General features: G+C 51.0%; 1 protein-coding gene across 11 annotated transcripts in view; it reads left to right on the top strand.

Annotated features, from left to right (window-relative positions):
- The window catches only part of CUX2 (cut like homeobox 2), a 264,555-nt gene that overhangs the window by 228,825 nt on the left and 12,991 nt on the right, over positions 1-22,739 (top strand). For 10 of the 11 annotated variants that reach the window (XM_049698419.1, XM_049698416.1, XM_049698417.1 and 7 more), the window contains 10 exons: positions 1,290-1,338; positions 5,310-5,414; positions 9,104-9,295; positions 9,390-9,448; positions 9,874-9,922; positions 9,995-10,115; positions 11,241-11,915; positions 12,678-12,779; positions 17,422-18,221; positions 19,441-19,600. In XM_049698419.1, the coding sequence (XP_049554376.1) occupies positions 1,290-1,338; positions 5,310-5,414; positions 9,104-9,295; positions 9,390-9,448; positions 9,874-9,922; positions 9,995-10,115; positions 11,241-11,915; positions 12,678-12,779; positions 17,422-18,221; positions 19,441-19,600 (2,312 nt within the window). The remainder of the gene's footprint in view (positions 1-1,289; positions 1,339-5,309; positions 5,415-9,103; positions 9,296-9,389; positions 9,449-9,873; positions 9,923-9,994; positions 10,116-11,240; positions 11,916-12,677; positions 12,780-17,421; positions 18,222-19,440; positions 19,601-22,739) is intronic. The other variant, XM_049698412.1, reaches the window with a different exon arrangement.

The raw sequence follows: 22,739 nt of genomic DNA, 5'->3' as shown, positions 1-22,739 counted from the left end.
AGACATGCCTCCTCTTTCTGATATTCTCCCTCGGATTCTACCTGAGACACCCATTTAATTAAGTACTCTCTGCTCCACACTCGCATAGTCTCACAGCTGTTCAGCATTTATTTGTGGTGCCATCCATGTAGCACAAGCTATAAAGGACATTCTGGGTTTCCAGCTAAGCGGACTCTGCTAGTCATGGGCCTCTGCCTTGCCCCAGCCTCCAGGGGCTGTCCCCACTCCCCAGCTTCACAGTCCAACCCTTAGGGCCAAGTGTCATTAACTTAAATTACTCTGGACTCAACATTTCTTCAGGCTTTAAGATATAACTTAATCCACAAACACTTATTTAGCACCTACCGTTTACCCAGTGCTATGCTGGGTCCCTGGAGGAAACACCAGAACATGGGCCTGTCCTCAGTCAAGGAGAGGAGACAGACACTAGCTGATGTACAGGAATAAAGTCTTTCATTCACAGACACTGTTGAGCACTTACTGTATGCCTGACACTGTTGTGGCCACATGGTAAATGCCATGAAGGGAAAAAACAGGAGCAGCAAGAGAGAATAACATGGAGGGGTGTGTCCTATTATCCAGGTAGTCAGGGAGGACTTCCCTGAGGAGATGACCTTCAGAATGAGATCTCAAAGATGGGAAGGAGATGGCCACATGAAGAATGCTTGGAAAGGTGCTCTGGGCAGTGGGAACAGCTTATGCAAAGAAGGCCTTGAACTGGAACATGCGTGTAGCACATGTGTGGCGTTCAGTCACCAAATGCTCCCTGCAGGCCCCTTGTGGCCCCACCCCTTGCTAGGCAAAGGGGCAGCCGAGGTGGATGAGGCCTGTCCCGATCCTTTAGGCGCTGTCAACCTAAGGGGGTGGTGAGGCAGCAAAATAAATGAGGGTAGTTGAGGGAGGCCTCCTAGGAGAACACTCTGCAGCTGGGTTTAAAGCTCAGGCCCTGTTCTCTTGAGGAAGGCATCTAGGTGGAAGGCATAGCAGAGGCAAAGGCTGGAAGGTGTAGCTCTGTGGCACCTTCAGAGAGTGGACCCCTGGGGGAGATGGGAGGCCAGGCTGCCTGGAAGGGGTCCAGTGCTAAGGCCCCATTTTCATTTCCCCCCAGCCTGGATTCTTTCCCCGCCCCCCCAGCTTGGTTTCTCTCCAGTAGGAAGGATGGAAGGCAGCCTTCTCGAGGCCTCCATTGCAACACCCTTGGGTTGGCAGGGGCTGGGGGGTTTCAGGAATGGCGGGGGCACTGGTGGCTGCCAGAATCCCTTCCTCAGGGCCTCGTCTTTCTGTCTCAGGGCAGATGAAGTCGGCCTGATCATGACCAACCTGGAGAAAGCTAATCAGGTGAGGAGACGTGTGCTGGGGGCTCATTCTCCCCGGGGCGGGGGTCTCGGGCCAGGCGGAGAGGAGGGAGCTGAGCTCAATCAGTATTAATTGAACTACATGCCATGCTGAGTGCTGGGGCTGGGAGCTGTCTGGGACCCAGCCCCTGAGTTCCCAGAGGAAGGAGGGTGGGGTACAGACAGAACACTCAGAAATAGGGTGATGCAGGCAGCAATGGTTGGGGAAGGGGCACCAGACCCAGACTCAGGGGTCAGGGAAGACATCCCACAGGAAGGGTCGTGGAGCTGAGACCTGACAAGTTAACTTGAGACTGTAGAGGGATGGATTCCAGGCACGGGACGGCCCTGGTAAAGGCCAGGAAGCAGCCTGCAGAGCATGACGAGTGCCCTTCCCCGTGGGAGGAAGGCAGAGCAGTGACCAGAGATCCCAGGCCCATCCCCAGGCTAAGCTGGGACATGGGTCTCTCTCAACCAGACTGAGTGAGGAGCTATGTTCCATAGAGCCGAGGGCGGTGACGAGGGACAAGCCCGGGGCTGCTTCTCTCCCTCCATCCCCACCTGGGGTCTCCACCAACCTCCTCACTCGATCACCAGGCAGGCACTGTGTGGGCCCTAACCTTCCCTGGGGGCCCCATATCCTAGTCCCAGCCCGGGTCCTTGTAAGTCCTTCAGCCTCTCCGAGTCTCAGTTTTCACATTTATAAATGGGGTTCCCGCGTCCTGCCTTCCTCTGGCTTCAGATGTGTTGCCATCTGCAGGACAAAGTTGGGCAGGACTTTGAAAGGAGGTAAGATGTGGCCATAAGGGTCTGGTCTGGAGTCCTGCGGGCCTACTGTATCTCTCCCCGGTCCCCTGCAACACCAGCAGCCAGGGGCATGGCCAGGAGGGGTCAGCAGTGTGACAGGGCAAGTGGTCATTTCCCTGGGGGTGGTTGAGGGAGGCTTCCTAGGAGGACACTTTGCAGCTGGGTTCTAAAGCCCAGGCGCTGTTCTCTTGAGGAATGGCATTCCAGGCAGAGGGCACAGCAGAGGCAAAGGCCCGGATGCCTGGCTGTGCCAGCCTAAGGACAGGGTGCTCCCTCCTGCAGAGGAAGGTTGGAAAAAATAACGTGTTTTAGGTTAATTTTTTGAATAGGTAATCCATTTACTTAGTTCAAAACTGAAAAAGGCACATTAGGGCATAGCCAGGAAACTCCATCTCCCCTCCCTGAACTTGCCCCCAGTTCCCCTCTCCCTAGCAACCTCTGTTACAGTGTCTGGGGTCTCCTCCCAGAGATCCCTTCACAAGCCCATGAATATCTACTTTTACCCCTTTCTAAAACAAAAATGAGGGACTTCCCTGGCAGTCCAGTGGTTAAGACTCCATGCTTCCAATGCAGAGGGCCCAGGTTCAATCCCTGGTTGGGGAACTAAGATCCCACATGCCGTGTGACCAAAAATAAATAAATAAAAGAAAGAAGTCATCACAACCTTGGTATGCATATCCTTAAGAGAATAATTAGCAACTTTAAAAAAATAATAATTATTAATACTACGTACACCCTCCTGAACCTTACTTTTTCCGTGTATGTGTCTTAGAGCTTGTTCCGTATCTGTATATAAAGCAGTTCCTTCTGCTTCACAGCTGCGTCGTGTTGCACTACATGGACGCACCATCGTCTAACCCAGGGGAAGGCAAACTTTCTATAAAGGACCAGAGAGTAAATATTTTCGGCCTTGCAAGTCACTGTCACAACTATTCAGCTTTGCAGTGGTAGAGTGAAGCATAGACAATATGGAAACGAATGGGCATGGCTGTGTTCCAGTAAAACTTTATTTACATAAACAGGCAGCAGGTTGCAGTTTGCCAATCTCTGGTCTAACTCATACCCTATTGATGAACGTTTATGGTATTTCCAGTATTTTACCATCATCCTCCATACTGCAGTGAATACCCTTGTACAGATATCATTTCATACATACCCAAGCCACTGTATAGGGCAAATTCCTAGAAGTGGAACCGTTGGGTGAAAGAGCTGTGCATCTATAATTTGGCAAATGTGACCAAACTGCCTTCCATGGGGTTGTGCCAGTACACACTCCCTCCAGCAAGGTCTGAGAGGGCCCGTTTCCCAATAGCCTCGCCAGCACTGTGTGTCGTCAAACTTTTGGATCTCTGCCAATCAAGTGGGCTTAAGAAGAGCGTTCTTAGAGTAGTTTGAATAGGAAGCATTTTTAATACTGTTTATTTTTTCCTGAGTATAAAACTAAAACCTGCTCATTGTAGAGTACTGAGAAAAAAGTAAATGTCATCATATTAGTCTTTAATATCTGTATTTATTAATACTATCCTAAATGTGAACAAGAGGATTCTGGAGCAGAGCAGATCATTATTACTTGTATAGTAAAAACCATGCCAGTTTGCCCCAGTTCTTCCCCTGGGGTGACAAGACGAGAACCAGATATCCTCCTACATGCACCAGAGTTTGTGCTGTAGGCAAGGAACCACCCAAATATGAATCTGGGTGGTTGTATAGTATAGTAGAGGGACCTTCTGAGAAAGGGAGAGAAATCTACTCCCAAGTATCATGATGAACAGAAGGGCAAGGATCCTGGGTTTCTTGCATTTGGAATATAAATACTTCTCTCCAGGGGAAGATAAGACTAGTAGCTTTAAACCCAGCTTTACAACCCAGGGGGTGTCTCCACGGTCTGGGTCTCATCCCCCCTTGAAATGTCAACAGACATCTCCCAGGAGGTGAATCTTTCTGGAGTTATCACTAGCTAATCAGTCATGTATTAACTCCAAGGCTTGTCTTTTAGCCCAGATCCCAAGTTTCAGTCACATTTGCTCAGTATGCCCTTTGTGGAAACATAAAAATGTTTTCTCTACAACCCCACATGCCCAAAACCTTTCCCAAAACAAAACTGACTCCTAACTCAAACCATTCCTGGAACAAGGCAGGATACTAATAAACAAATCAGTTAAAACGTAAATCAATGAAATGTGCGCGCAGAAGTGTGTGGATCTCTGTGCGCGTATAGTGGGCACAGCATCCTGATTGCTAAGGTCAGTGTGTAAGTTAAACTTAATTGCTATGACCTGCATCACCAGCTGGAGGTCAAGACACAACTGCAACTCTTTTAATTTTCCATAGTTCAAGATCCCATACACCCTGTTGTTGTTAATAAAGTAAACCAGTTATTGACACATTTGTATGTGGCAGGCATCAAGATGAGATACCTAATGAGTTGTATTTTACCAAATTACTTACTTGCAGAACAACCCTATGAGATAGTTGCTCTTATGACGCCCATTTTACAGACAGGGAAACTGAGGCCAAGGATATGAAGTTTCTTGCCCAAGGTCATACAACCAGAAAGAGAGACAAAGTACAGATTTCTCTCCAGGCCACAAGTCTACATTGTTAACATTTGGATGCTTCCTTCCAAGCTTTTTCTTAGAAATTTTTGAAGAGTTAAGATTCAGTTTAGTAAACTGTGGCATTCTGATTTTAGATGTATTTCAACACTCCTCTACAGTTTCATTGCCCCCATTTCACAAAAGGAAAACTAAGACTCAGAGAGGGGAAGTAACTTGCCCAGGGGCCTGCAACAGCTTGTGAGCCACCTCTGCAGACACCATATGGCACAGGAGCTGGGGACAAACTCTGGCCTTTTGACTAGCCAGGCCTGAAGTTTACTTGGCAGACAGAAGTGGCCTGGGAACGTGTGAAAAATTGCCAGTTCCATCAAGACAGCATCTCCCTTCCTGCCCTAGTGAAGAGGGAATGTTCTAGCTCCTCTTGGATACACACCAGGGAAACCAAGAGCCAACTCAAGGGTCCAGGACCCAGAAAGGAGGACCCCAGGCCCTCAGACCTGCCTTCCCAGCTGCTGCCTGAGACGGTGCAGGGAAGCAGTGGAGGGCCAGGGTGGGATCCAGTGTGGCCCCGCTCACCTCTTAACCACACTTGCCCCATTTTCCTTCCCAGCGAGCCGAGGCTGCCCAGCGGGAGGTGGAAAGTCTTCGGGAACAACTTGCCTCCGTCAACAGCTCCATCCGCCTGGCCTGCTGCTCTCCTCAGGGACCCAGTGGGGTAAGGATGGTGGAGGAGCCACGGGGAAAGGTTGGGAAAGGCCAGGTTTGTGGGTTTGAATATGTGGGTGGACCCTGCGCATTTGTGTGAAATTGTGCACATGAATGGGTGTGGGTCTCTGTGTGCATACTGTGGGCATAGCATTTTAATTGTCAAGGTCAGTGTGTAGTTAAACATAATCACTGTGACTTGCTTCACCAGCTGAGGGTCAAAAACAGCACAGCTCTTTTAACTTTTCAAGCTCAAGCGTCCACATACCTTGATTCCATATACTTTGGAATTTAGTCAGGCCAAAGAGGATCATTTTAGTTGCCAGATGCCCAGCAGGAGTGGGTAGGAGGGTGAGTTTGATCAAGAGAGCAGCCGTGCAGTTTTGGTGGCTGCCACCAGGTGTTGCTGTTGACCACTGGTCTCACACTGCTTGGAAGATGTGCGGGGACCGCTACAGGGATGCCCCACTGGTTCTCAGTCCCTCCAGACAGCAGTGGAGCTGCTTACCAAGAGCTGAGGTTGACACTCATATCAGCCAAGGGTTCCTAAAATGTATCAGGGTGATTCTAATGAGGTTTCCCAACCAGCCACATGTTACAAAGAACCAATCTTTAGTCATCAACCCTGAGGTTCCTGTGTTAAGCCAGTTAGTCAGTACATCTTTCTCATTCCTCCAGGTTGGTGCCCCTTTGGGTCCTGGGGACATTTCCTGCCAAGGGATTTTTTTTTTTTTTTTTGCGGTATGCGGGCCTCTCACTGTTGTGGCCTCTTCCGTTGCGGAGCACAGGCTCCAGACGTGCAGGCTCAGCGGCCATGGCTCACGGGCCCAGCCGCTCCGCGGCATGTGGGATCCTCCCAAACCGGGGCACGAACCCGTGTCCCCTGCATCGGCAGGCGGACTCTCAACCACTGTGCCACCAGGGAAGCCCCTGCCGAGGGATTTTAATCAGGCCCACCCCAACCTACCCTTCTGTCATGTAATAAGAGTCTTCATTGTTCCTCTCCCAGAAAGCCTGGCTTCCTTATGTAAATTGGTCCACCTTCTTTCCAGATTTCTTTCCAGATATCAAGGAATGAAATTCATGATTGCTTACATAATAACAGGTCTGCTCCAGGGTGATTTGCAGCCTCCATTCATGAACCTGAAGTGGCTGGCATAATTTTCATTTCACCTGACACCCTGATACATAGACCTGTGTCTGTATCTGTCTTTCTGTTTAAATATTGGAATGAGTCTCTCTGAACGTGTTTTACTGTGTATGTGTGTCTGTTTGTGACCTTTGGGCAAATAACTGTATCCTTAACCTAACTGTGCCTCAGTTTCCTCATCTGTATAAATAGGACCTGCCTTATAGGGTTATTGAGAGGATTACATGGTGCTTGGTTTATAGTCTATGCTCAGTAAATATTTAATGCAGTGTTACTATTACTAGTGTGTTTGGGGTATGTCCAGGGTGTTTTTGCCCACGTGAGCATGTGGCCTCTGAGCACATACACGTCTGTGTGTGTGATGGTGACACGTCTCCTTGGTGCCTATGCATTTCCGTGCGTGTGCTTCTCAGCATGAGTATCCCCACAGGTACATGTGTCAGTGTGTGTCCATAGGTGTGTGCACCTGTGCCCGTGTCCCAGGAGGCAGTGTGTATGTATCAACGTGCCTGATGTCTGCACGACATAGAGAATGAACACAAGAAAGACTGAGAGCGAGAGCGCTCATGAGGATGCCTCAGAGAGAATTTGCCAGTGGTTCTTAATTAACCCCCATGGAAGCCAGCAAATGCCTGTGCTAATCAGCCATGAGGAACTTTGCTGGGTTGGGCCGGGGGGTGAGCTTTTCTGAGCACAACAGTGGCGCTCGATGCTAATTAATTTAATGTGTTAATGGCATCCGCTTCCTGTTTTAATTGGCATTTAGCTCCATAGAAGAATAACTGGGGTTGGTAGTGGTCAGTTGTTCTTTGTTGTTTTTTCTTCGTAATGCTGCTGAGATTCATTTGTAACTGAGCTCAAGGGCAGCCTGACTTCACGTCCCCTCAAAGAGAAACCTCTTCATCTTCAACCAGGACAAAGGGGCCATTTCCTAAAACCCGGAGAAGCTGTGGGGCTTGGGGATGGTGGCAAATTAGGATGAGGAAGGAATCACCCTAACGTGTCTCATGGCTGCAAGGTCTCAGGTCTAATCCTGTGGGTCTGTTGCTGCCGGGAGTGGGACCTGGGCCCGATTTAGAAACCCAAACCTTTGCTGTTCTCTCAGCCAGGAACATCCTATAACTACCACTTCCTCACCCAACTGACTAGTTCTTTTTTGTTCCTTTTTTTCTTTTTTTAAAAAATATTTATTTATTTTGGTTTTGGCTGTGTCAGGTCTTAGTTGCGGCATGTGGGATCTTTCATTGTGGTGTGCGGGCTCTTCGTTCTCTCTAGTTGTGGCACGCGGGCTCCAGAGAGCGTGGGCTCTGTAGTTGGAGGCATGCGGGCTCTTTTTGTTCCTTTTTAATAAATGTGTTATTGAAGTATAACATCCACAAGGGAAAACGTGCATGTCATAAGTGTACAACATTTGGAATTTTTCAAAGTGAACACAGCCCATAACCAGCATCCAGATCAACAATAAAACATTCTAGGGACTTCCCTCGTGGCACAGTGGTTAAGAATCCGCCTGCCAATGCAGGGAACACGGGTTCAAGCCCTGGTCCGGGAAGATCCCACATGCCGCAGAGCAACTAAGCCTGTGCGCCACAACTACTGAGCCTGTGCTCTAGAGCCCTTGAGCCACAACTACTGAGCCCGTGTGCCACAACTACTGAAGCCTGTGCACCTAGAGCCTGTGCTCCACAAGAGAAGCCACCACAATGAGAAGCCCGCGCACCGCAACAGAGTAGCCCCCACTCACCGCAACTACAGAAAGCCCGCGTGCAGCAATGAAGACCCAACGCAGCCATAAATAAATGAATGAATGAATAAATAAATAAATATTTTAAAAAAAACAATAAAACATTCTAGCACCCAGAAGCCTCCCTCATGACCCCATCCAGGTGCCACTCCCCCTGACTTCTAACAGCACAGATGGGTTTTGCCTGTTTTGATATCTGATCTTAATAGAATCACGCGTACACTTTGGTGTCTGGCTTCTTTGGCTCTATGATATATCTGGCAGAGTCATCATACTGTGTTGCAAGTAAATGTAGATTATTCGTTTTTGTTGCTGTCTAGTATTCTGTTGTGTGAGTATTTCACAATCTGTCCACTTTCTGGTGGGTAGGCCTCTGGGGGGTTTCAGGTTTGGAGCTATTACAGAGAGGGCTGCTGTGAACGTTCACATCCTGTGTCTTGGTGCACAAGTGCCCACATTTCTCCTGCATATATTCCACCAGGACTTAGGGCACCGAATTTTCACCTTTAGCAGAGGCTGCCAAGCAACTTTCCAAATCACTAACTTGTTCTTGAACTTCATCACAGTTTAGACATACCTTCCTCCAAAATACTTTCTCTGACCACTCTTTCTCCCTCCTTATTTCTTTTCAAGAAGAGAGGGAAAGACATCCAGGCAGGTGGGACCAGCCTGAGCAAAGGCTTAGAAGTGGTAAGGGGAAAGCCACAGGCCTGTAAGAGGGGCTGAGTCACCCCAGGGAGCACAGCAGCCCTGCAGCCCCCTGCCCCACACCTCCCGGCCCCTCCAAGCCCCTGTTTGTGCCCAGGATAAGGTGAACTTCGCTCTGTGCTCGGGCCCTCGGCTTGAGGCTGCCCTGGCCTCCAAGGATCGGGAGATCCTGCGGCTGCTGAAGGATGTGCGGCACCTCCAGAACTCTCTGCAGGAGCTGGAGGAGGCCTCCGCCAACCAGATTGCAGACCTAGAGCGGCAGCTCATGGCCAAGTCGGAGGCCATCGAAGTAGGTCTTGGGGAGGAGGTGGGCAGATGCGAGATGGGCGGGGAGTCCCCAGGCAGAAGGACGTGGACCAGCCTCACCATCTTTGTTCTTCTAGAAGCTGGAAGAGAAGCTTCAGGCACAGTCTGACTATGAAGAAATTAAAACAGAGCTGAGGTACTGTGTGGGGCGCGGCTGCCTGGGAAGATAGCAAGGGGCCCTCGGCAAAGTTCACCATCTTCCTCCCTCCCACCAGACCCCGCTTTGTGTTACCCTTGTCAACTCTCCACTGGCACCTTGGGTGTCATGCCCGGACCTTTGTCATCAAGAGCTGCCTGTGGGAAAACATAGCCTTGCTGGTGCTGTAACTGGGCAGGGGGATAATGCCTTAATCAGATGAGCTCAAGCCACACTCCTCCAGGTGACAGCAGACCAGTTCACAAGCCCACTATTTAAGGCCTGTTGTCCATTGAGTCCCGTGTTACATGGGGTCCTGGGGGCTGGGGTTCTTGCTGTCAATCAGGGAAGATAGCAGGTCGTAGTGCCTCTCCCCCGGCCTGGGGAACTGGCTGGCCTCACACTCTCTCCACTTTCTCTGGCAGCATCCTCAAAGCCATGAAGCTGGCCTCCAACACCTGCAGCCTCCCCCAGGTGAGTGTCCCCGCCACTTTCCCCACAGGGCAGGCTGCCCCTGAGAGCCTTGTACCAGCCATGCCCTCTCAGCCCTGCTTCTTGTCTCCTCAGGGCATGGCAAAGCCCGAAGACTCCCTGCTCATGGCAAAGGAGGCATTCTTCCCTGCGCAGAAATTCCTTCTAGAAAAGCCTGGTCTTTTGGCCAGCCCTGGTAGGGGAGGAGGGGTGCTCTTGGGACTGAGGGGCTGGGGTGGGAGCTGCCCGCGGGTCTCTGGCCTCCTCCATGCCCTCAGACCACTGCCTTCCACATGGGCCGGAGGATGATGGATAAAAGGCGGGCATGTTGATAGAGCGCCTCCTGGGTGCCAGGGGCTGAGCTGGGCGCCATCCACAGCTAAGCCAGCAGGCAGCTGTCCCACAGGGTGCCACCCACATCCACGCCCACACTCAGGGACACACAGCTCACTCAGGCCCTCCTGAGGTCCCCCGAAGGGCTTGCTCATGCCCTAGCCTTCGAGAGCAGTAGAAGAGGTCACGGGACAAGGAGGGCATTCACACTGCACCCCCTACAGCAGACCCCTGGGCACGGCCTGCAGACACGCCTGTCTCCCCTACATCGCCCCTTCTCCTCACACAGTGGCTTCATGACCTTTCAGCCATGTGGCCCCAGCCGACACTTTCTGTGTGCTGCCTCCATTTCCTCATCTGTGAGGTGGGGGCAGTAATGGGCCCTGTGCGGGTGGAGTAAGTTAGCAGCATGGGAAATACAAACGCATAGACAAGGGGTGCAGGGTGAGCACCCAGGAAGTGGGCTGTCCTGCTCTGGGATGGGGGTTAATCCTCCCAGGGCAAGGTGTTGGGCCCATAACGAGTGCTCAGTTGATGTGCTTGATGGTGGGAGGGGGGCTCCCCAGAACTAGCATTTGGCCCGAGCCTTGAAGGATGGGGATCAGAGAAGGGGGCAGGGAGTGTGTGTGGCAGAAACAGCCAGTGTTGGCGCCTTGCGCTGCCAGACGCCTATAGCACTTGTCCCCACTCCCTCCTGCCCTGTGCCCCCTTCCTCTCCCTCCAAATTTCTGTCTCTTTGTATGTGTTTCTCTGTCTCCCTCTTTCTATCTCTTTGTCCTTCGTTGCTTTCTGTCTTTCACTGTCTCTGTCTGCCTGTCTCTGTCTCTCCACCTCTGCCTGTCTCTGTCTCTCCCCTGTTATTTCTGTTTTCCTATCTCTGTCTCTCTGTGATTTCTCTCCCTGTCTCTGTCTCTCCCCATCACTATCCACCTCTCTGTCTTTCTCTGCCTCTCCTCTCTTCCTCTGTCTGTCTGCCTTGGTGTTCTAGAGGAAGACCCTTCAGAGGATGTTGCCATCAAGGAATCTCTGGGCACGGAGCAGTCCTACCCATCCCCTCCACAGCTCCCACCACCACCAGGGCCCGAAGACCCCCTGTCCCCCAGCCCAGGGCAGCCCTTGCTGGGCCCTGGCCTCGGCCCTGATGGCCCTCGGACTTTCTCACTGTCCCCCTTCCCCAGCCTGGCTTCAGGGGAGAGACTGGCAGGGGACACGCTGCTGTCCAAGCACATGATGCCCCCGGCTGCCTTCAAGGGGGAGGCGGGAGGCCTGCTGGTGTTCCCCCCGGCCTTCTATGGCGCCAAGCCGCCCACAGCCCCTGTCACCCCAGCCCCTGGCCCTGAGCCGCCCGGGGGCCCTGAGCCAGCAGAGGGCAGTGGTGGCGGCGTGGCCACAGCGGGAGCCGGGGCAGAGGAGGAGCAGCTGGACACGGCGGAGATCGCATTCCAGGTGAAGGAGCAGTTGCTCAAACACAACATCGGGCAGCGGGTGTTTGGCCACTACGTGTTGGGCCTGTCCCAGGGCTCGGTCAGCGAGATCCTGGCCCGGCCCAAGCCCTGGCGCAAGCTCACGGTGAAGGGCAAGGAGCCCTTCATCAAGATGAAGCAGTTCCTGTCGGACGAGCAGAATGTGCTGGCTCTGAGGACCATCCAGGTGCGGCAAAGAGGTAAGTGCCGGCCGAGGGCCCATCTGTGACGCACAGGCTCAGACCTGGTCTCCATGACCCAGCCCAGGGCACGGGGCTGGCTGGGGTCTGAGAGCACAGCTCGGGGTTCAGAGCCTTGGGTCTGCCACCTCACAGCCGTGTGACTCGGGGCAAGTGACTCTGCCTTTCTGTGCCTCAGTTTCCCCCTCTGGCCGCTGTGATGCCGTTCAGGCTGATAACGTGGGAGAAGTCTGGGCCCCAGGGGCTGCCTTGGCAGATACCCGCTGAGCACCGCCAAGCCTCAGTTTACCCATCTGTACGACAGCCTGAGTGACTGCCAACCTTGCCAGACTCAGTTTTTAGGGTAATCCGTGTGAAGGGCCCAAGTTCTGACCTCACAAGCACCTGAGTTTGTGTCCAGCTCTGCATTCATCTACTGAGTGACCTCAGGCAATCCACTTTAGCTGCTCTGTGCCTCAGTTTCCCCATCTGTCAGCCTCATGGCGGGGGTTAAATGAGCATAAAGCATGTAGTAAGTTCTTGAGAACTGTTAGCTTTGATGGTGGCTGCCGTCAGTGGGTTTTGTTGTTGTTATTATTATTTCAAGCTAGAATCACTTGTAGGTCCACAGTTTGTCACACAGACTAGCAAAGTGATGGTCCTGCCACACATACTCACGGTCTGGCCCTCAGAGGAGGGCACCAGGCTGTCACCCTGCCCAGCTCCAGGGACTGATCCCCAACATGCAGGTCCCCACAGCAGATGCCTCCTTTCCTCCCCCAGGCAGTATCACCCCGAGAATCCGCACACCAGAGACCGGCTCGGATGACGCCATCAAGAGCATCCTGGAGCAGGCCAAGAAGGAGATCGAGTCGCAGAAGGGGGGTGAGTGTGACCCCACAGCAGCCAAGGCCCGAGGCCTCCAGGGCCTGCTCTGAGCAGGAGGCAAGGCCTTGTCCACCTTCATCCACTCCAGAGGGGATTCCAAGCAGGTCAGAACCTCTTTGCCTCTTTCCAGACCTGCAGCCAAGTGAGGTCTAGGCCTGGAAAGTGCCAGGTCCTATCCGGTATGGAGCTACAAGCCACGTGTGGTTATATCCATTTAAATTAACTAAAATTAAGTGAAATTAAAACCTCAGTTCTTCAGCCGCAGTAGCCACGTCGCACAGGTGACGAGTGGCGGCCATGTTGGGCAGCACGCCCACAGAACGTTGCCCTCACTGCGGAGTTCTGTTGGCATTCCTGGTCTGGGTTGTCCAAATGTCCTCAACTTTCAGGAGGCACAGTGACCAGTATTCACACAGGAGCTTGTCAAGCACAGAGGCCTGAGCCTCACCCCCGATCATCGGTCTCACCTTCCTTCTTGCACCTTACTTTCTAGTTCCCAGTGAGACACTGTTCCCCTGGCTTCCTCCCACCTCTCAAACCATGCCTCCTACGCTTCCCCAGTGGGTGCCACACTCAGAGCTCAGTGGTTAAAAACAGCATAAATTTATCATCCTACAGTTCTGGAAGTCGGAAGTCCAAAGTCAGCCTCCCTGGGCTACAGCTGCGTTCTTTCTGGAGGCTCTAGGGGAAAATCTGTTTCCTTGCCTTTTTCAGCTTCTAGAGGGTGCCCAGATTCTTTGCCTCCTGGCCTCTTCCTTCATCTTAGCATCACAGCATCTTTAGTCTCTGTCTCTCTCTCTCATCTTTCTGCCTCCCTCTTAAAAGCACCATTGTGATTATGTGGGGTCCACCCAGATAATCCAGGATAATCTCCTCATCTCAAAATTCTTAACTCTAATCACATCTGCAAACTCCCTTTTGCCATGTGAGGTAACATGTTCACAGGTCCCAGGGATTGGGACATGGATATCTTTGGGGGACCATTATTTAGCCTATCACAGTGCACTTTCTTCATCAACCCCCTCAAACGTGGGGTTCCCCCAGAGCTCCACCCCAGGCCCTCTGACTTTCTTACTCTTCCTAGATGAGTTAATCCACTCCTGGAAATTCCAACAACCCTAACCCTAACGCTAACCCTAACCCTAACCCTTATCCCATCCAGGGGTCACTTAACTTCTGAGTGCTTCTTTCAAGCTTGTCCATCCCCACCCCAACTGCCACCAGCCTAGTGAGCCACCATCATCACTTGCTGGGACTATTGCAGTAGCCTATTTACTGGTCTTGCCAGTGACATTCTAGGCCATGCTCTGGCTCATCCTCCACCCAGAGGCCAGAGGGATCTTTCTAGAGGACACACATGGTCATATCACTATTCGAAATCCTTCCATGGCTCCCCATTACCCTCAGATAAAATCCCAAGTCTCCAACAAGGCCTACAGGCCCTATTATAGTCTTCAGACTCCTCCTGACCCCTCCATGCCTCTCACATGAACTGTTTATAGTCATGCTCATTCTCATTCCTGTTCCCTGTGCCCCTAATGCCATCCTCACCCCAGCCACTTTTCATCTGGCCAACTCCTGCTTATACTTTACCACTCAACTCAGAAGTCATCTCCAGGAAGCCCCTCATCCCCATCCAGGTGGATTGGATACCACCCCTCCTTGGATCCCCCATAATGACCTGTATTGTTTGGTGCATTGGAGCCAGAGTGACCTGGCTGCAAATTTTGTCTCTGCTATTTATTAACCGTGTGACCATGGGCAAATCGCTTAGCCTCTCTGTGCCTTCATTTTCTCATCTTTAAAATGGACACAGTATTTGTACTCCCTTCTTAAGGTTGTGTGGGGATCAAATGAGATCAGGCCTGGCAAGCACTCAACTGGGGTCTAGTATGTAGAAGGTGCCCCTGAAAAGTTAGCTGTCCTCATTACATTATCATTATTATGTCTCCATTGTTGCATTTATTCATGTTACAAATGACTCTGCTGATGTGGCTGTCCCTCCCACCAGTCTGGGGGATTCTTGCAGCCAGGGACCTAGTCACATCCCTGCACCGAGCATGAGGTAGTACAACACAGTGTAGACCACAGCTGACTTAGAACTAGATGCTGGCTTCAGCACTCCCACTCCATTTTACATTGTCTGCTGCCCCATGGTGGTGACTCGGAGCAAGTGTCCCGATTCCCAAGCCTCTGATTGCTGCTGGAAGCCAGGAGTTCCCCAAGATCCCTCCCCTTCCCGGTCCCTGGAAAGGGTAGAGAGGGGCTTACCCTGCTGGGAGCCTACACTGCTCCACCCATATAATCTGCTGAGCCCTTACTGTGTACACCAGGGGTCCCCAACCCCCGGCACGTGGACCAGTACCAGCCCACGGCCTGTTAGGAACCGGGCCGCGCACAGCAGGAGGTGAGCAGTGGGTGAGCGAGTGAAGCTTCATCCCCACTCCCCATGGCTCCCCATCGCTGGCCTGAACCATCCCCCCACCCCCATCCCCCCCGCCAGTCCATGGAAAAACTGTCTTCCATGAAACCGGTCCTAAACATTTATTAAGTGCCTACTGTGTGCTAGATAGGGCTTACACATATAGATGAGACACAGTACTGGGGGGAAAAGAATCATGAGAAACAGTTTAATCTAACTCTCCCACTGAACAGGAAAACTGAAGCCAAAGAGGAGGAGACATACTCACAGTTATTCAGAGACCAAAGGAGAACCCAGGTCTCCTGACTCCCTGTACAGTGCTCTCCCACTGTGGGGTCAGAAACAAGGCAGCAAAGAAATTGAAAAGGCAATATCATAGAGGGAAACCTTTGCATAGTTGGGGGTTTCCTGTGAAGGAAATGAATGTGGTTGACACTAACTTAGGAGCTCTACTTTTGGGGATCAAAGGAAATGTCCAGAATGGGGGCAAAATTTTGTATACAAGCTATCTCTTTATCGTTGTTTCCAACAGTGACAAACTAGAAACAATCTAAGTATCTAGCAGTGGGGGATCAGGTAAGTAAAGCACAGGGTATTTCCTCAGTGGTATATGCAGCCATTAAAGATAGAAGAACTTATAATCATAGGAAAAAATACTCATGTTGACACCAAGTGAGGGCAAACCAGGCCACACTCCCGCATATCAAGTGTGACCATCCCATGAATGTTGTTAGAAAACAGATTGGAAGGAAAAACATGAGAAAATTTCACGTGGTTGCCTCTGGGGGAAAGATTAGAGGGGATTTTTATTTTCATCTTAATTTTCTGTGCATTCTTAGCTGTCCACAATAGGCATGTATTACTTTTTTTTAAAATAAATTTATTTATTTTATTTATTTGTTTTTGGCTGTGTTGGGTCTTCATTGCTGTGTGCGGGCTTTCTCTAGTTGTGGCAAGTGGGGGCTACTCTTCGTTGCGGTGCGCGGGCTTCTCATCGCGGTGGCTTCTCTTGATGCGGAGCACGGGCTCTAGACGCGCGGGCCTCAGTAGTTGTGGTGCACGGGCTTAGTTGCTCCACGGCATGTGGGATCTTCCAGGACCAGGGCTCGAACCCGTGTCCCCTGCATTGGCAGGCAGATTCTTAACTACTGTGCCAGCCAGGGAAGCCCCTACTTTTTTTTAAATTGAGGTAACATTCATATAACATAAAATTAACCATTTTAAAGTGAACAATTCAGTGGTGTCTAGTATACTTACAATGTTGTGCAACCACTGCTTCTGTCTAGTTCCAAAACATCTTCATCACCCCGAAAAGGAAACACTGTACCTATTAGCAGTCACTCCCTACTCTCCACCTCCCTTAAGCCCCAGGGAACCACCAGTCTACTTTCTGTGTCTATGAATCTACCTATTCTGGATATTTCATAGGAATGGAAACCATACAGTATGTGGCCTTGTGTGTCCGGCTTCTTTCACTTAGCATGATGTTTTCCAGATTATTCCATATGGTAGCATGTATCAGTGCTTCATTCCTTTTTATGGCTGAATAATATTCCATTGCTCTATTGCTTTTTAATTGGAAATTAAAATTGGGGCTGTGAGGATCCACTAGGGTATAGACTGCACAACCAGGTAATAGAGGAAGGGCTGTGTTGATATGGGTTGGTCCAGGGCTGGGGAGACCTCAGCATGGGAAAGGCCACTAACAGGGCAGAGGGAAACAATGTTCTGTTGTTCCTTTTTGTTCACCACTCTTAAAAAAAAAAAAAAAGATTTTTCACTAAGTGATACATTGCTTATTTCGCAGCTCAATTAGAAAGCAGGTTATACTGTGTGTCTTCTTCTGGGACTTGCTTTTATCTGCATAGATGGATCACAGCATATGCAAAAGACAAGTCTTTTTTTAATGTTATATTATCCCCATGAGCACTTTCTCCACATGTGCTAAAATCTCACTGTCCACCTGATTTTTTTTTCTGTTTCCTTTTTTTTTTTTTAACATCTTTATTGGAGTATAATTTGTCGACCTGATTTTTAATGGCTGCCTAATATTCTGTCATAGGGATGGACCCTAATTTACTTAACCAATCCCCAGCTGTTGGACAAAGAGGTTGCCTCCAACATTTTGCTGGTATAAATACTGTGCTGTGAACATCTTTGCCCTTCACTCCATGCTCTGACCATGGGCCTCCAGCCACCCTGTCATCTTTCCCACAGGTGAGCCCAAGAACTCGACAGCCCCACTGAGCATCACCAATGGCACAGCCCCCGCCAGCACCTCAGAAGATGCCATCAAGAACATTCTGGAACAAGCGCGCCGCGAGATGCAAGCACAGCAGCAGGCCCTACTGGAGATGGAGGCAGGCCCCCGCGGCCGCTCGGTGCCTCCCTCGCCCCCAGAGCGGCCCTCGCTGGCCGCCATGAGCCAGAACGGGGCCCCGACCCACGTCAAGCAGGAGGAGAGTGGTGTCGGCGGCGGTGGTGTCGGCAGTGGGGGCACCAGCAGCAGTGCCACACAGACATCCCTCACGGTCCTGTCCCCGGCCGCCTTTGTGCAGAGCATCATCCGGAAGGTCAAGTCAGAGATCGGCGATGCCGGCTACTTCGACCACCACTGGGCCTCGGACCGCGGCCTCCTCAGCCGCCCCTACGCCTCTGTCTCACCCTCACTCTCCTCCTCCTCCTCCAGCTACTCCGGCCAGCCCAGCGGGCGGGCATGGCCCCGTGGGGACGAGGCGCCCACGGCCCCTGAGGAGGAAGCGGCCGGGAGTGAGGACGAGCCCCCCAGGGTGGGTGAGCTCAAGGCCGAGGGGGGCGGCCCCGAGGCGGGCAGCGCTGGGCGACTGGCCTACTACCCGGCCTACGTGCCCCGCACGCTGAAGCCCACCGTGCCGCCCCTGACCCCCGAGCAATACGAGCTCTACATGTACCGTGAGGTGGACACCCTGGAGCTGACGCGCCAGGTCAAGGAGAAGCTGGCCAAGAATGGAATCTGCCAGAGGATCTTCGGGGAGAAGGTGCAGATGGCGGGGCCCACCCTCGGAGCCTCCGGGGCCTGGAGCACGGGACCTGGGGAGGGAGGACCCCCATCCCACGTCCATGGTCTGGAAAGAATGCGTGTGTGTGTGCGCGCGCGTGCGCGTGTGCAAGAACTGGGCAGAAGCAGGATTCGGACCCTGGTCTGTGTGACCCCAAAAGCCCTTTTTCCTGTTTCCAGCTGTCCCTGGGCACTGGAGGAAGGGGAGCCAAGGGCAAGGAGGTTTTTAAAGCTGTGAAACCTTTCCATCTGGTTAGGAAATAGCCACCTACCCGACCCTGCTCGGGTACCCTCCACCGTTCCCATGGTCCATCCACTAAAGGGTTAAGGCTCAGCCTAGCTTGCGGGGGTGGGGGGTGGTCTCCTGATTGGTTGGTGCCAGTTGTTAAGTAGTTTTATTTCTTTTTAAAATGTAGATTTATTTTTTAATTAATTAATTTGGTTGTGCCGGGTCTTAGTTGCAGCAGCCGTGCTCCTTAGTTGCGGCTCATGGGCTTCTTAGTTGCAGCTCACCGGCTTCTTAGTTGCAGCATGCGAACTCTTAGTTGCGACATGCATGTGGGATCTAGTTCCCTGACCTGGGATCGAACCCAGGCACCCTTCATTGGGAGCGTGGAGTCTTAACCACTGTGCCACCAGGGAAGTCCATGTTAAGTAGTTTTAAACATCACTTCCGGCCATAGCAGAAGAGCAGGCAAAGGGTCATAAGCTCAGAGGAAGGCGAAATGACCTGAATGGGAGACACAGGAAGGCTTCCTGGAGGAGGGGGCACTTAAGGGGTCTTAGAGTCCAAGCAGGATTTTTTTTTTAAGATTTTTTTGATATGGACCATTTTTAAAGTCTTTATTGAATTTGTTACAATATTGCTTCTGTTTTACGTTTTGGTTTTTTGCCCATGAGGCATGTGGGATCTTAGTTCTCCATCCAGGAATCTGCATTGGGAGGCAAAGCCTTAACCACTGGACTGCCAGGGAAGTCCTGAGGCAGGATTTTTAGATGGAGGGAAATCAGGAAGGGCACTGCAGGTGGGGGGTACAGCACAGGCACACAGCAGACACCTGGGGAGTGAAGAACACATGAAGGCAGCCCTGGCCTCTCAGAACGGGAGTGAACAGTGGGCCTTAAGGTTCTTGGGGAGAGTGGTGGAGGGGATGGCCAGGGACCTGCTGACCTACCCTTCCTGCCCTGCCCATCCCCAGGTGCTGGGTCTGTCTCAGGGCAGTGTGAGTGACATGCTGTCCCGGCCGAAGCCGTGGAGCAAGCTGACGCAGAAGGGGCGGGAGCCCTTCATCCGTATGCAGCTGTGGCTCTCGGACCAGCTCGGCCAGGCCGTCAGCCAGCAGCCCAGCGCCTCCCAGGGTGAGTGTAGACAGGGCCCCAGAAATGCCAAGAGCCCTCACTCTTCCAGTCAGTGCAGTGGCTTCACTGCCCGGGTCTGCCCCCCTCTGCGTCCCCACAGCCCCGGCGCCACTGCTGCTGCCCTGAAAGAGTGCAGGTTGCTCCTAGTTGGTGTCCCTGCTCCCCTTTCATCCTTCCTTCAGCCAGACAGGCACTGGTTTTAAACCTCTAGGTGGCACCCGGGTGCGTGGAGCAAGTGGAAAAAATACTTTGCATGGGGAGCCCCACCTTCCTTCCCATCCCGTCAGGAGTCTGCCGATCTCTTTCTCCCAGCAATCCAGCATGCAGCCTCAGAATCCTTCTTAGCACAGGGCCTTGGGCAGCTGTTATCCATCCATTAATGATGCACAGGCAGGGTGGAGTCTGAACTTTTCCTGGGTGAGGAAACTGAGGCTCAGAGAGTTGCCCGGAGTTACAGAGCCTGAGAGTAGAGGGATTGGGGCCCTGAGGTAGGGACTCCAGGGAGCTCAAGCTCCCTCCCCAGTGAGTCAGTGGGCAGATCCATTAAGGCCCTGGTGAGATGCCTACCCAGACCGTGACGGGGATTGCTGCCAGGACAGGACATCTGACCTACCTGCTGAGGCCAGAGAAAGGCAGAGACAAAGAGACGCCAGACTCCGAGTCCAAGGACCTCAGCTCAGTCAGTTTGTCCATTTCTAAAGTGGGGATTGGTCAATAGGACAAAAACCATATCTCAGTTTCATAGAAATGAACCAGATCAATGGGTATCAACAGGAATAGTACATGAAACATAATGTCTGGGAACAAAATCTTACCTCCCAGTGATGGTGTTTATTTTAGAAGTTAATGCCCACAGACAAGAAATGAAAAAAGGTGCCACCACCCACCTGCCTGCGAGGAGGGGCTGCTCTGGGCAGGGAGGGGCCAGGAAGAGACTGGGAGGGGACCAGAAGGCTCTGGCTGTCTCTGTTCCTTTTTTTCTTTAAAACAAACAGGGAAATTTGAAGCAAATAGGGCAGTGTTAACATCTATTAAGGTGATAGGCCCAGGGAAGGGAGGGAGGACTTTTCTGTACATTTCTATAGCTTTGAAATATTTTATAATATTTTATAATTGAGGACTAATACAACTGTTATAATGACGGCAGTCATTTGTCACACACAGTGCTAACCACTTACAGTGTTTTCTTCTTTAATCCTTGTGTTAATCTTGACCAGAGGGACTCTTTGTCCTTCAGTTTTACAAAAGAAGAAATCGAGGGTCTGAATAGCACAGTGACTTGCCCAAGGTCACTGGCCAGTTAGTGGCAGAGCCAGGATTAGAACGCAAGACTGGTAGCTGTTAGACTCCCCTGCCTCCTAGGGTTTCCACCTTAGAGCCTACACTTGTGAAAGGGTCCCAGATCCTTTTTTTTTTTTTTTTTTTTGGTGTGGTGGTGTATTGTAATTAATTCATTTTCACTGTGATAAATTCACAAACCAGATTTACCATTTTAGCCATTTTTTTAAATGGCTAAATTTCTCAACCATTTGAGAAATTAATTGAAGATTCAGTGGCATTTAGTACATTCACAGTGTTGTGCAACCATCACCTCTGTACAATTCTAGGACATTTTCATCACCCCAGAAGGAAATCCCATACCCATTTGCAGTCACTTCCACTTCCTCCTCCCCCAAAGCCCCTGGCAACCACCAAGCCTGCATTCTGACTCTATGGATTTACCTGTTCTGGGCATTTCGTATCAGTGGAATCAAGATAATATGTGGTCTTTTGTGTCTGGCTTCTTTTACTTGGCATGATGTTTTGAAGATTCTTCTATGCTATAGCTTGTGTCAGAATTTCATTCCTCTTTATGGCTAAATAATATCCCATCGGAGCGGTAAGCCACTTTTTGGCTACTGTGAATAATGTTGAACATGAACATCTCTTTGATCACCCGTTTTCAATTCCTTTGGCTATATATCTAGGAGTGGAATTGCTGGGTCACATGGTAATTCTATGTTTAACTTATTGAGGAATTTCCAAATTGTTTTCCATAGCAATTGCAGCATTTTACATTCCAACAGTAAGCCAACACTTGCTATTTTTCCATTTTTTACTGTAGCCATCCTAGTGGGTATGAAGTGGTATCTCATAATTTTTATTGGCATTTCCCCAATGTCTAATTGTTTGTTTGTTTTTTCTTTGTAATGGAAGGATTTGAGGTAGGGATAGAGTTAGGCAAAGACAATCAAGAATAGTGTTCTTGGCATAAGAAACAGCAAAAGCAAAGGCTGGGAGGCAGGATCATACACGGTTTGGGAAGGGAGGTAAGTGCAGATGAGGGTGGACATCTTGTCCCCTGCTTACCCACAGATCAAGACAGCAGGACCCCAGGTTTGTGGAAACAGATTTGAGTGGTCCTGACTGAAATGTATTCACTCAAAAGCACCTCCTGCTTCCCCAGGCTCTAAGACTAACGTATGTTCTCTGCCTTCCAGGGGCTGGTATTTAGTGGATGAGAAGACCATGTCGGGCATAAGCATACCTGAGCTCAAGTCCTGGTTTTGCCACTAGCCACTCTGTGACCTTAGACATATTGCCTGACCTCTCTGAGCCTCAGTTGCCTCATCTGTAAAAGGGGATACCATCATACCTACCTCCTAGGGGTGTTATGAAGGTGACTTGACATCATGGGTGTAAAACACATAGCACTATGCTAGGCATGTAAGTGCTCAGTAAAAGGAAGCTTCATGAATTATTGTCATCACCATCATCGTTGTTGTTGTTGCATGTAGTAAGGCAGAGATCTGGCACAAGCAAGGAATTAGAGTGAAGCATGACAATTTGTAGTCAAGGTGCTCTTAGACCCCAAAGGTGTACACCTCAGCGAAGGGGCATTTGGGACTGGGTCTTCAAGGATATATAGGAGTTCAAGGTTAGGAGGAAGGCTTTCAGAGTGGGAAGACCAGCCTAAACAAAGGCACAGGGGTTTAGAAGAGCCTAGGAGGTTTGTGGGGAGAGGGGTAGCTGAGGGGACTGTGAATTGCTCCAGGTCTGTGAGGTGGGCAGGGACAACAGAGTCCAGAGCCTTAAATACCAGGACAAGGAGGTACACGTTTCTTGTGCAAGGGGCAGTGGGGAGCCATTGAAGGTTCTG

Source organism: Orcinus orca, chromosome 15 (assembly GCF_937001465.1).
Source record: "Orcinus orca chromosome 15, mOrcOrc1.1, whole genome shotgun sequence".
In the NCBI taxonomy this organism is placed as follows: domain Eukaryota; kingdom Metazoa; phylum Chordata; class Mammalia; order Artiodactyla; family Delphinidae; genus Orcinus; species Orcinus orca.
Note: the sequence above shows the minus strand (reverse complement) of the source record. Positions and strands in the feature narration are given on the sequence as shown.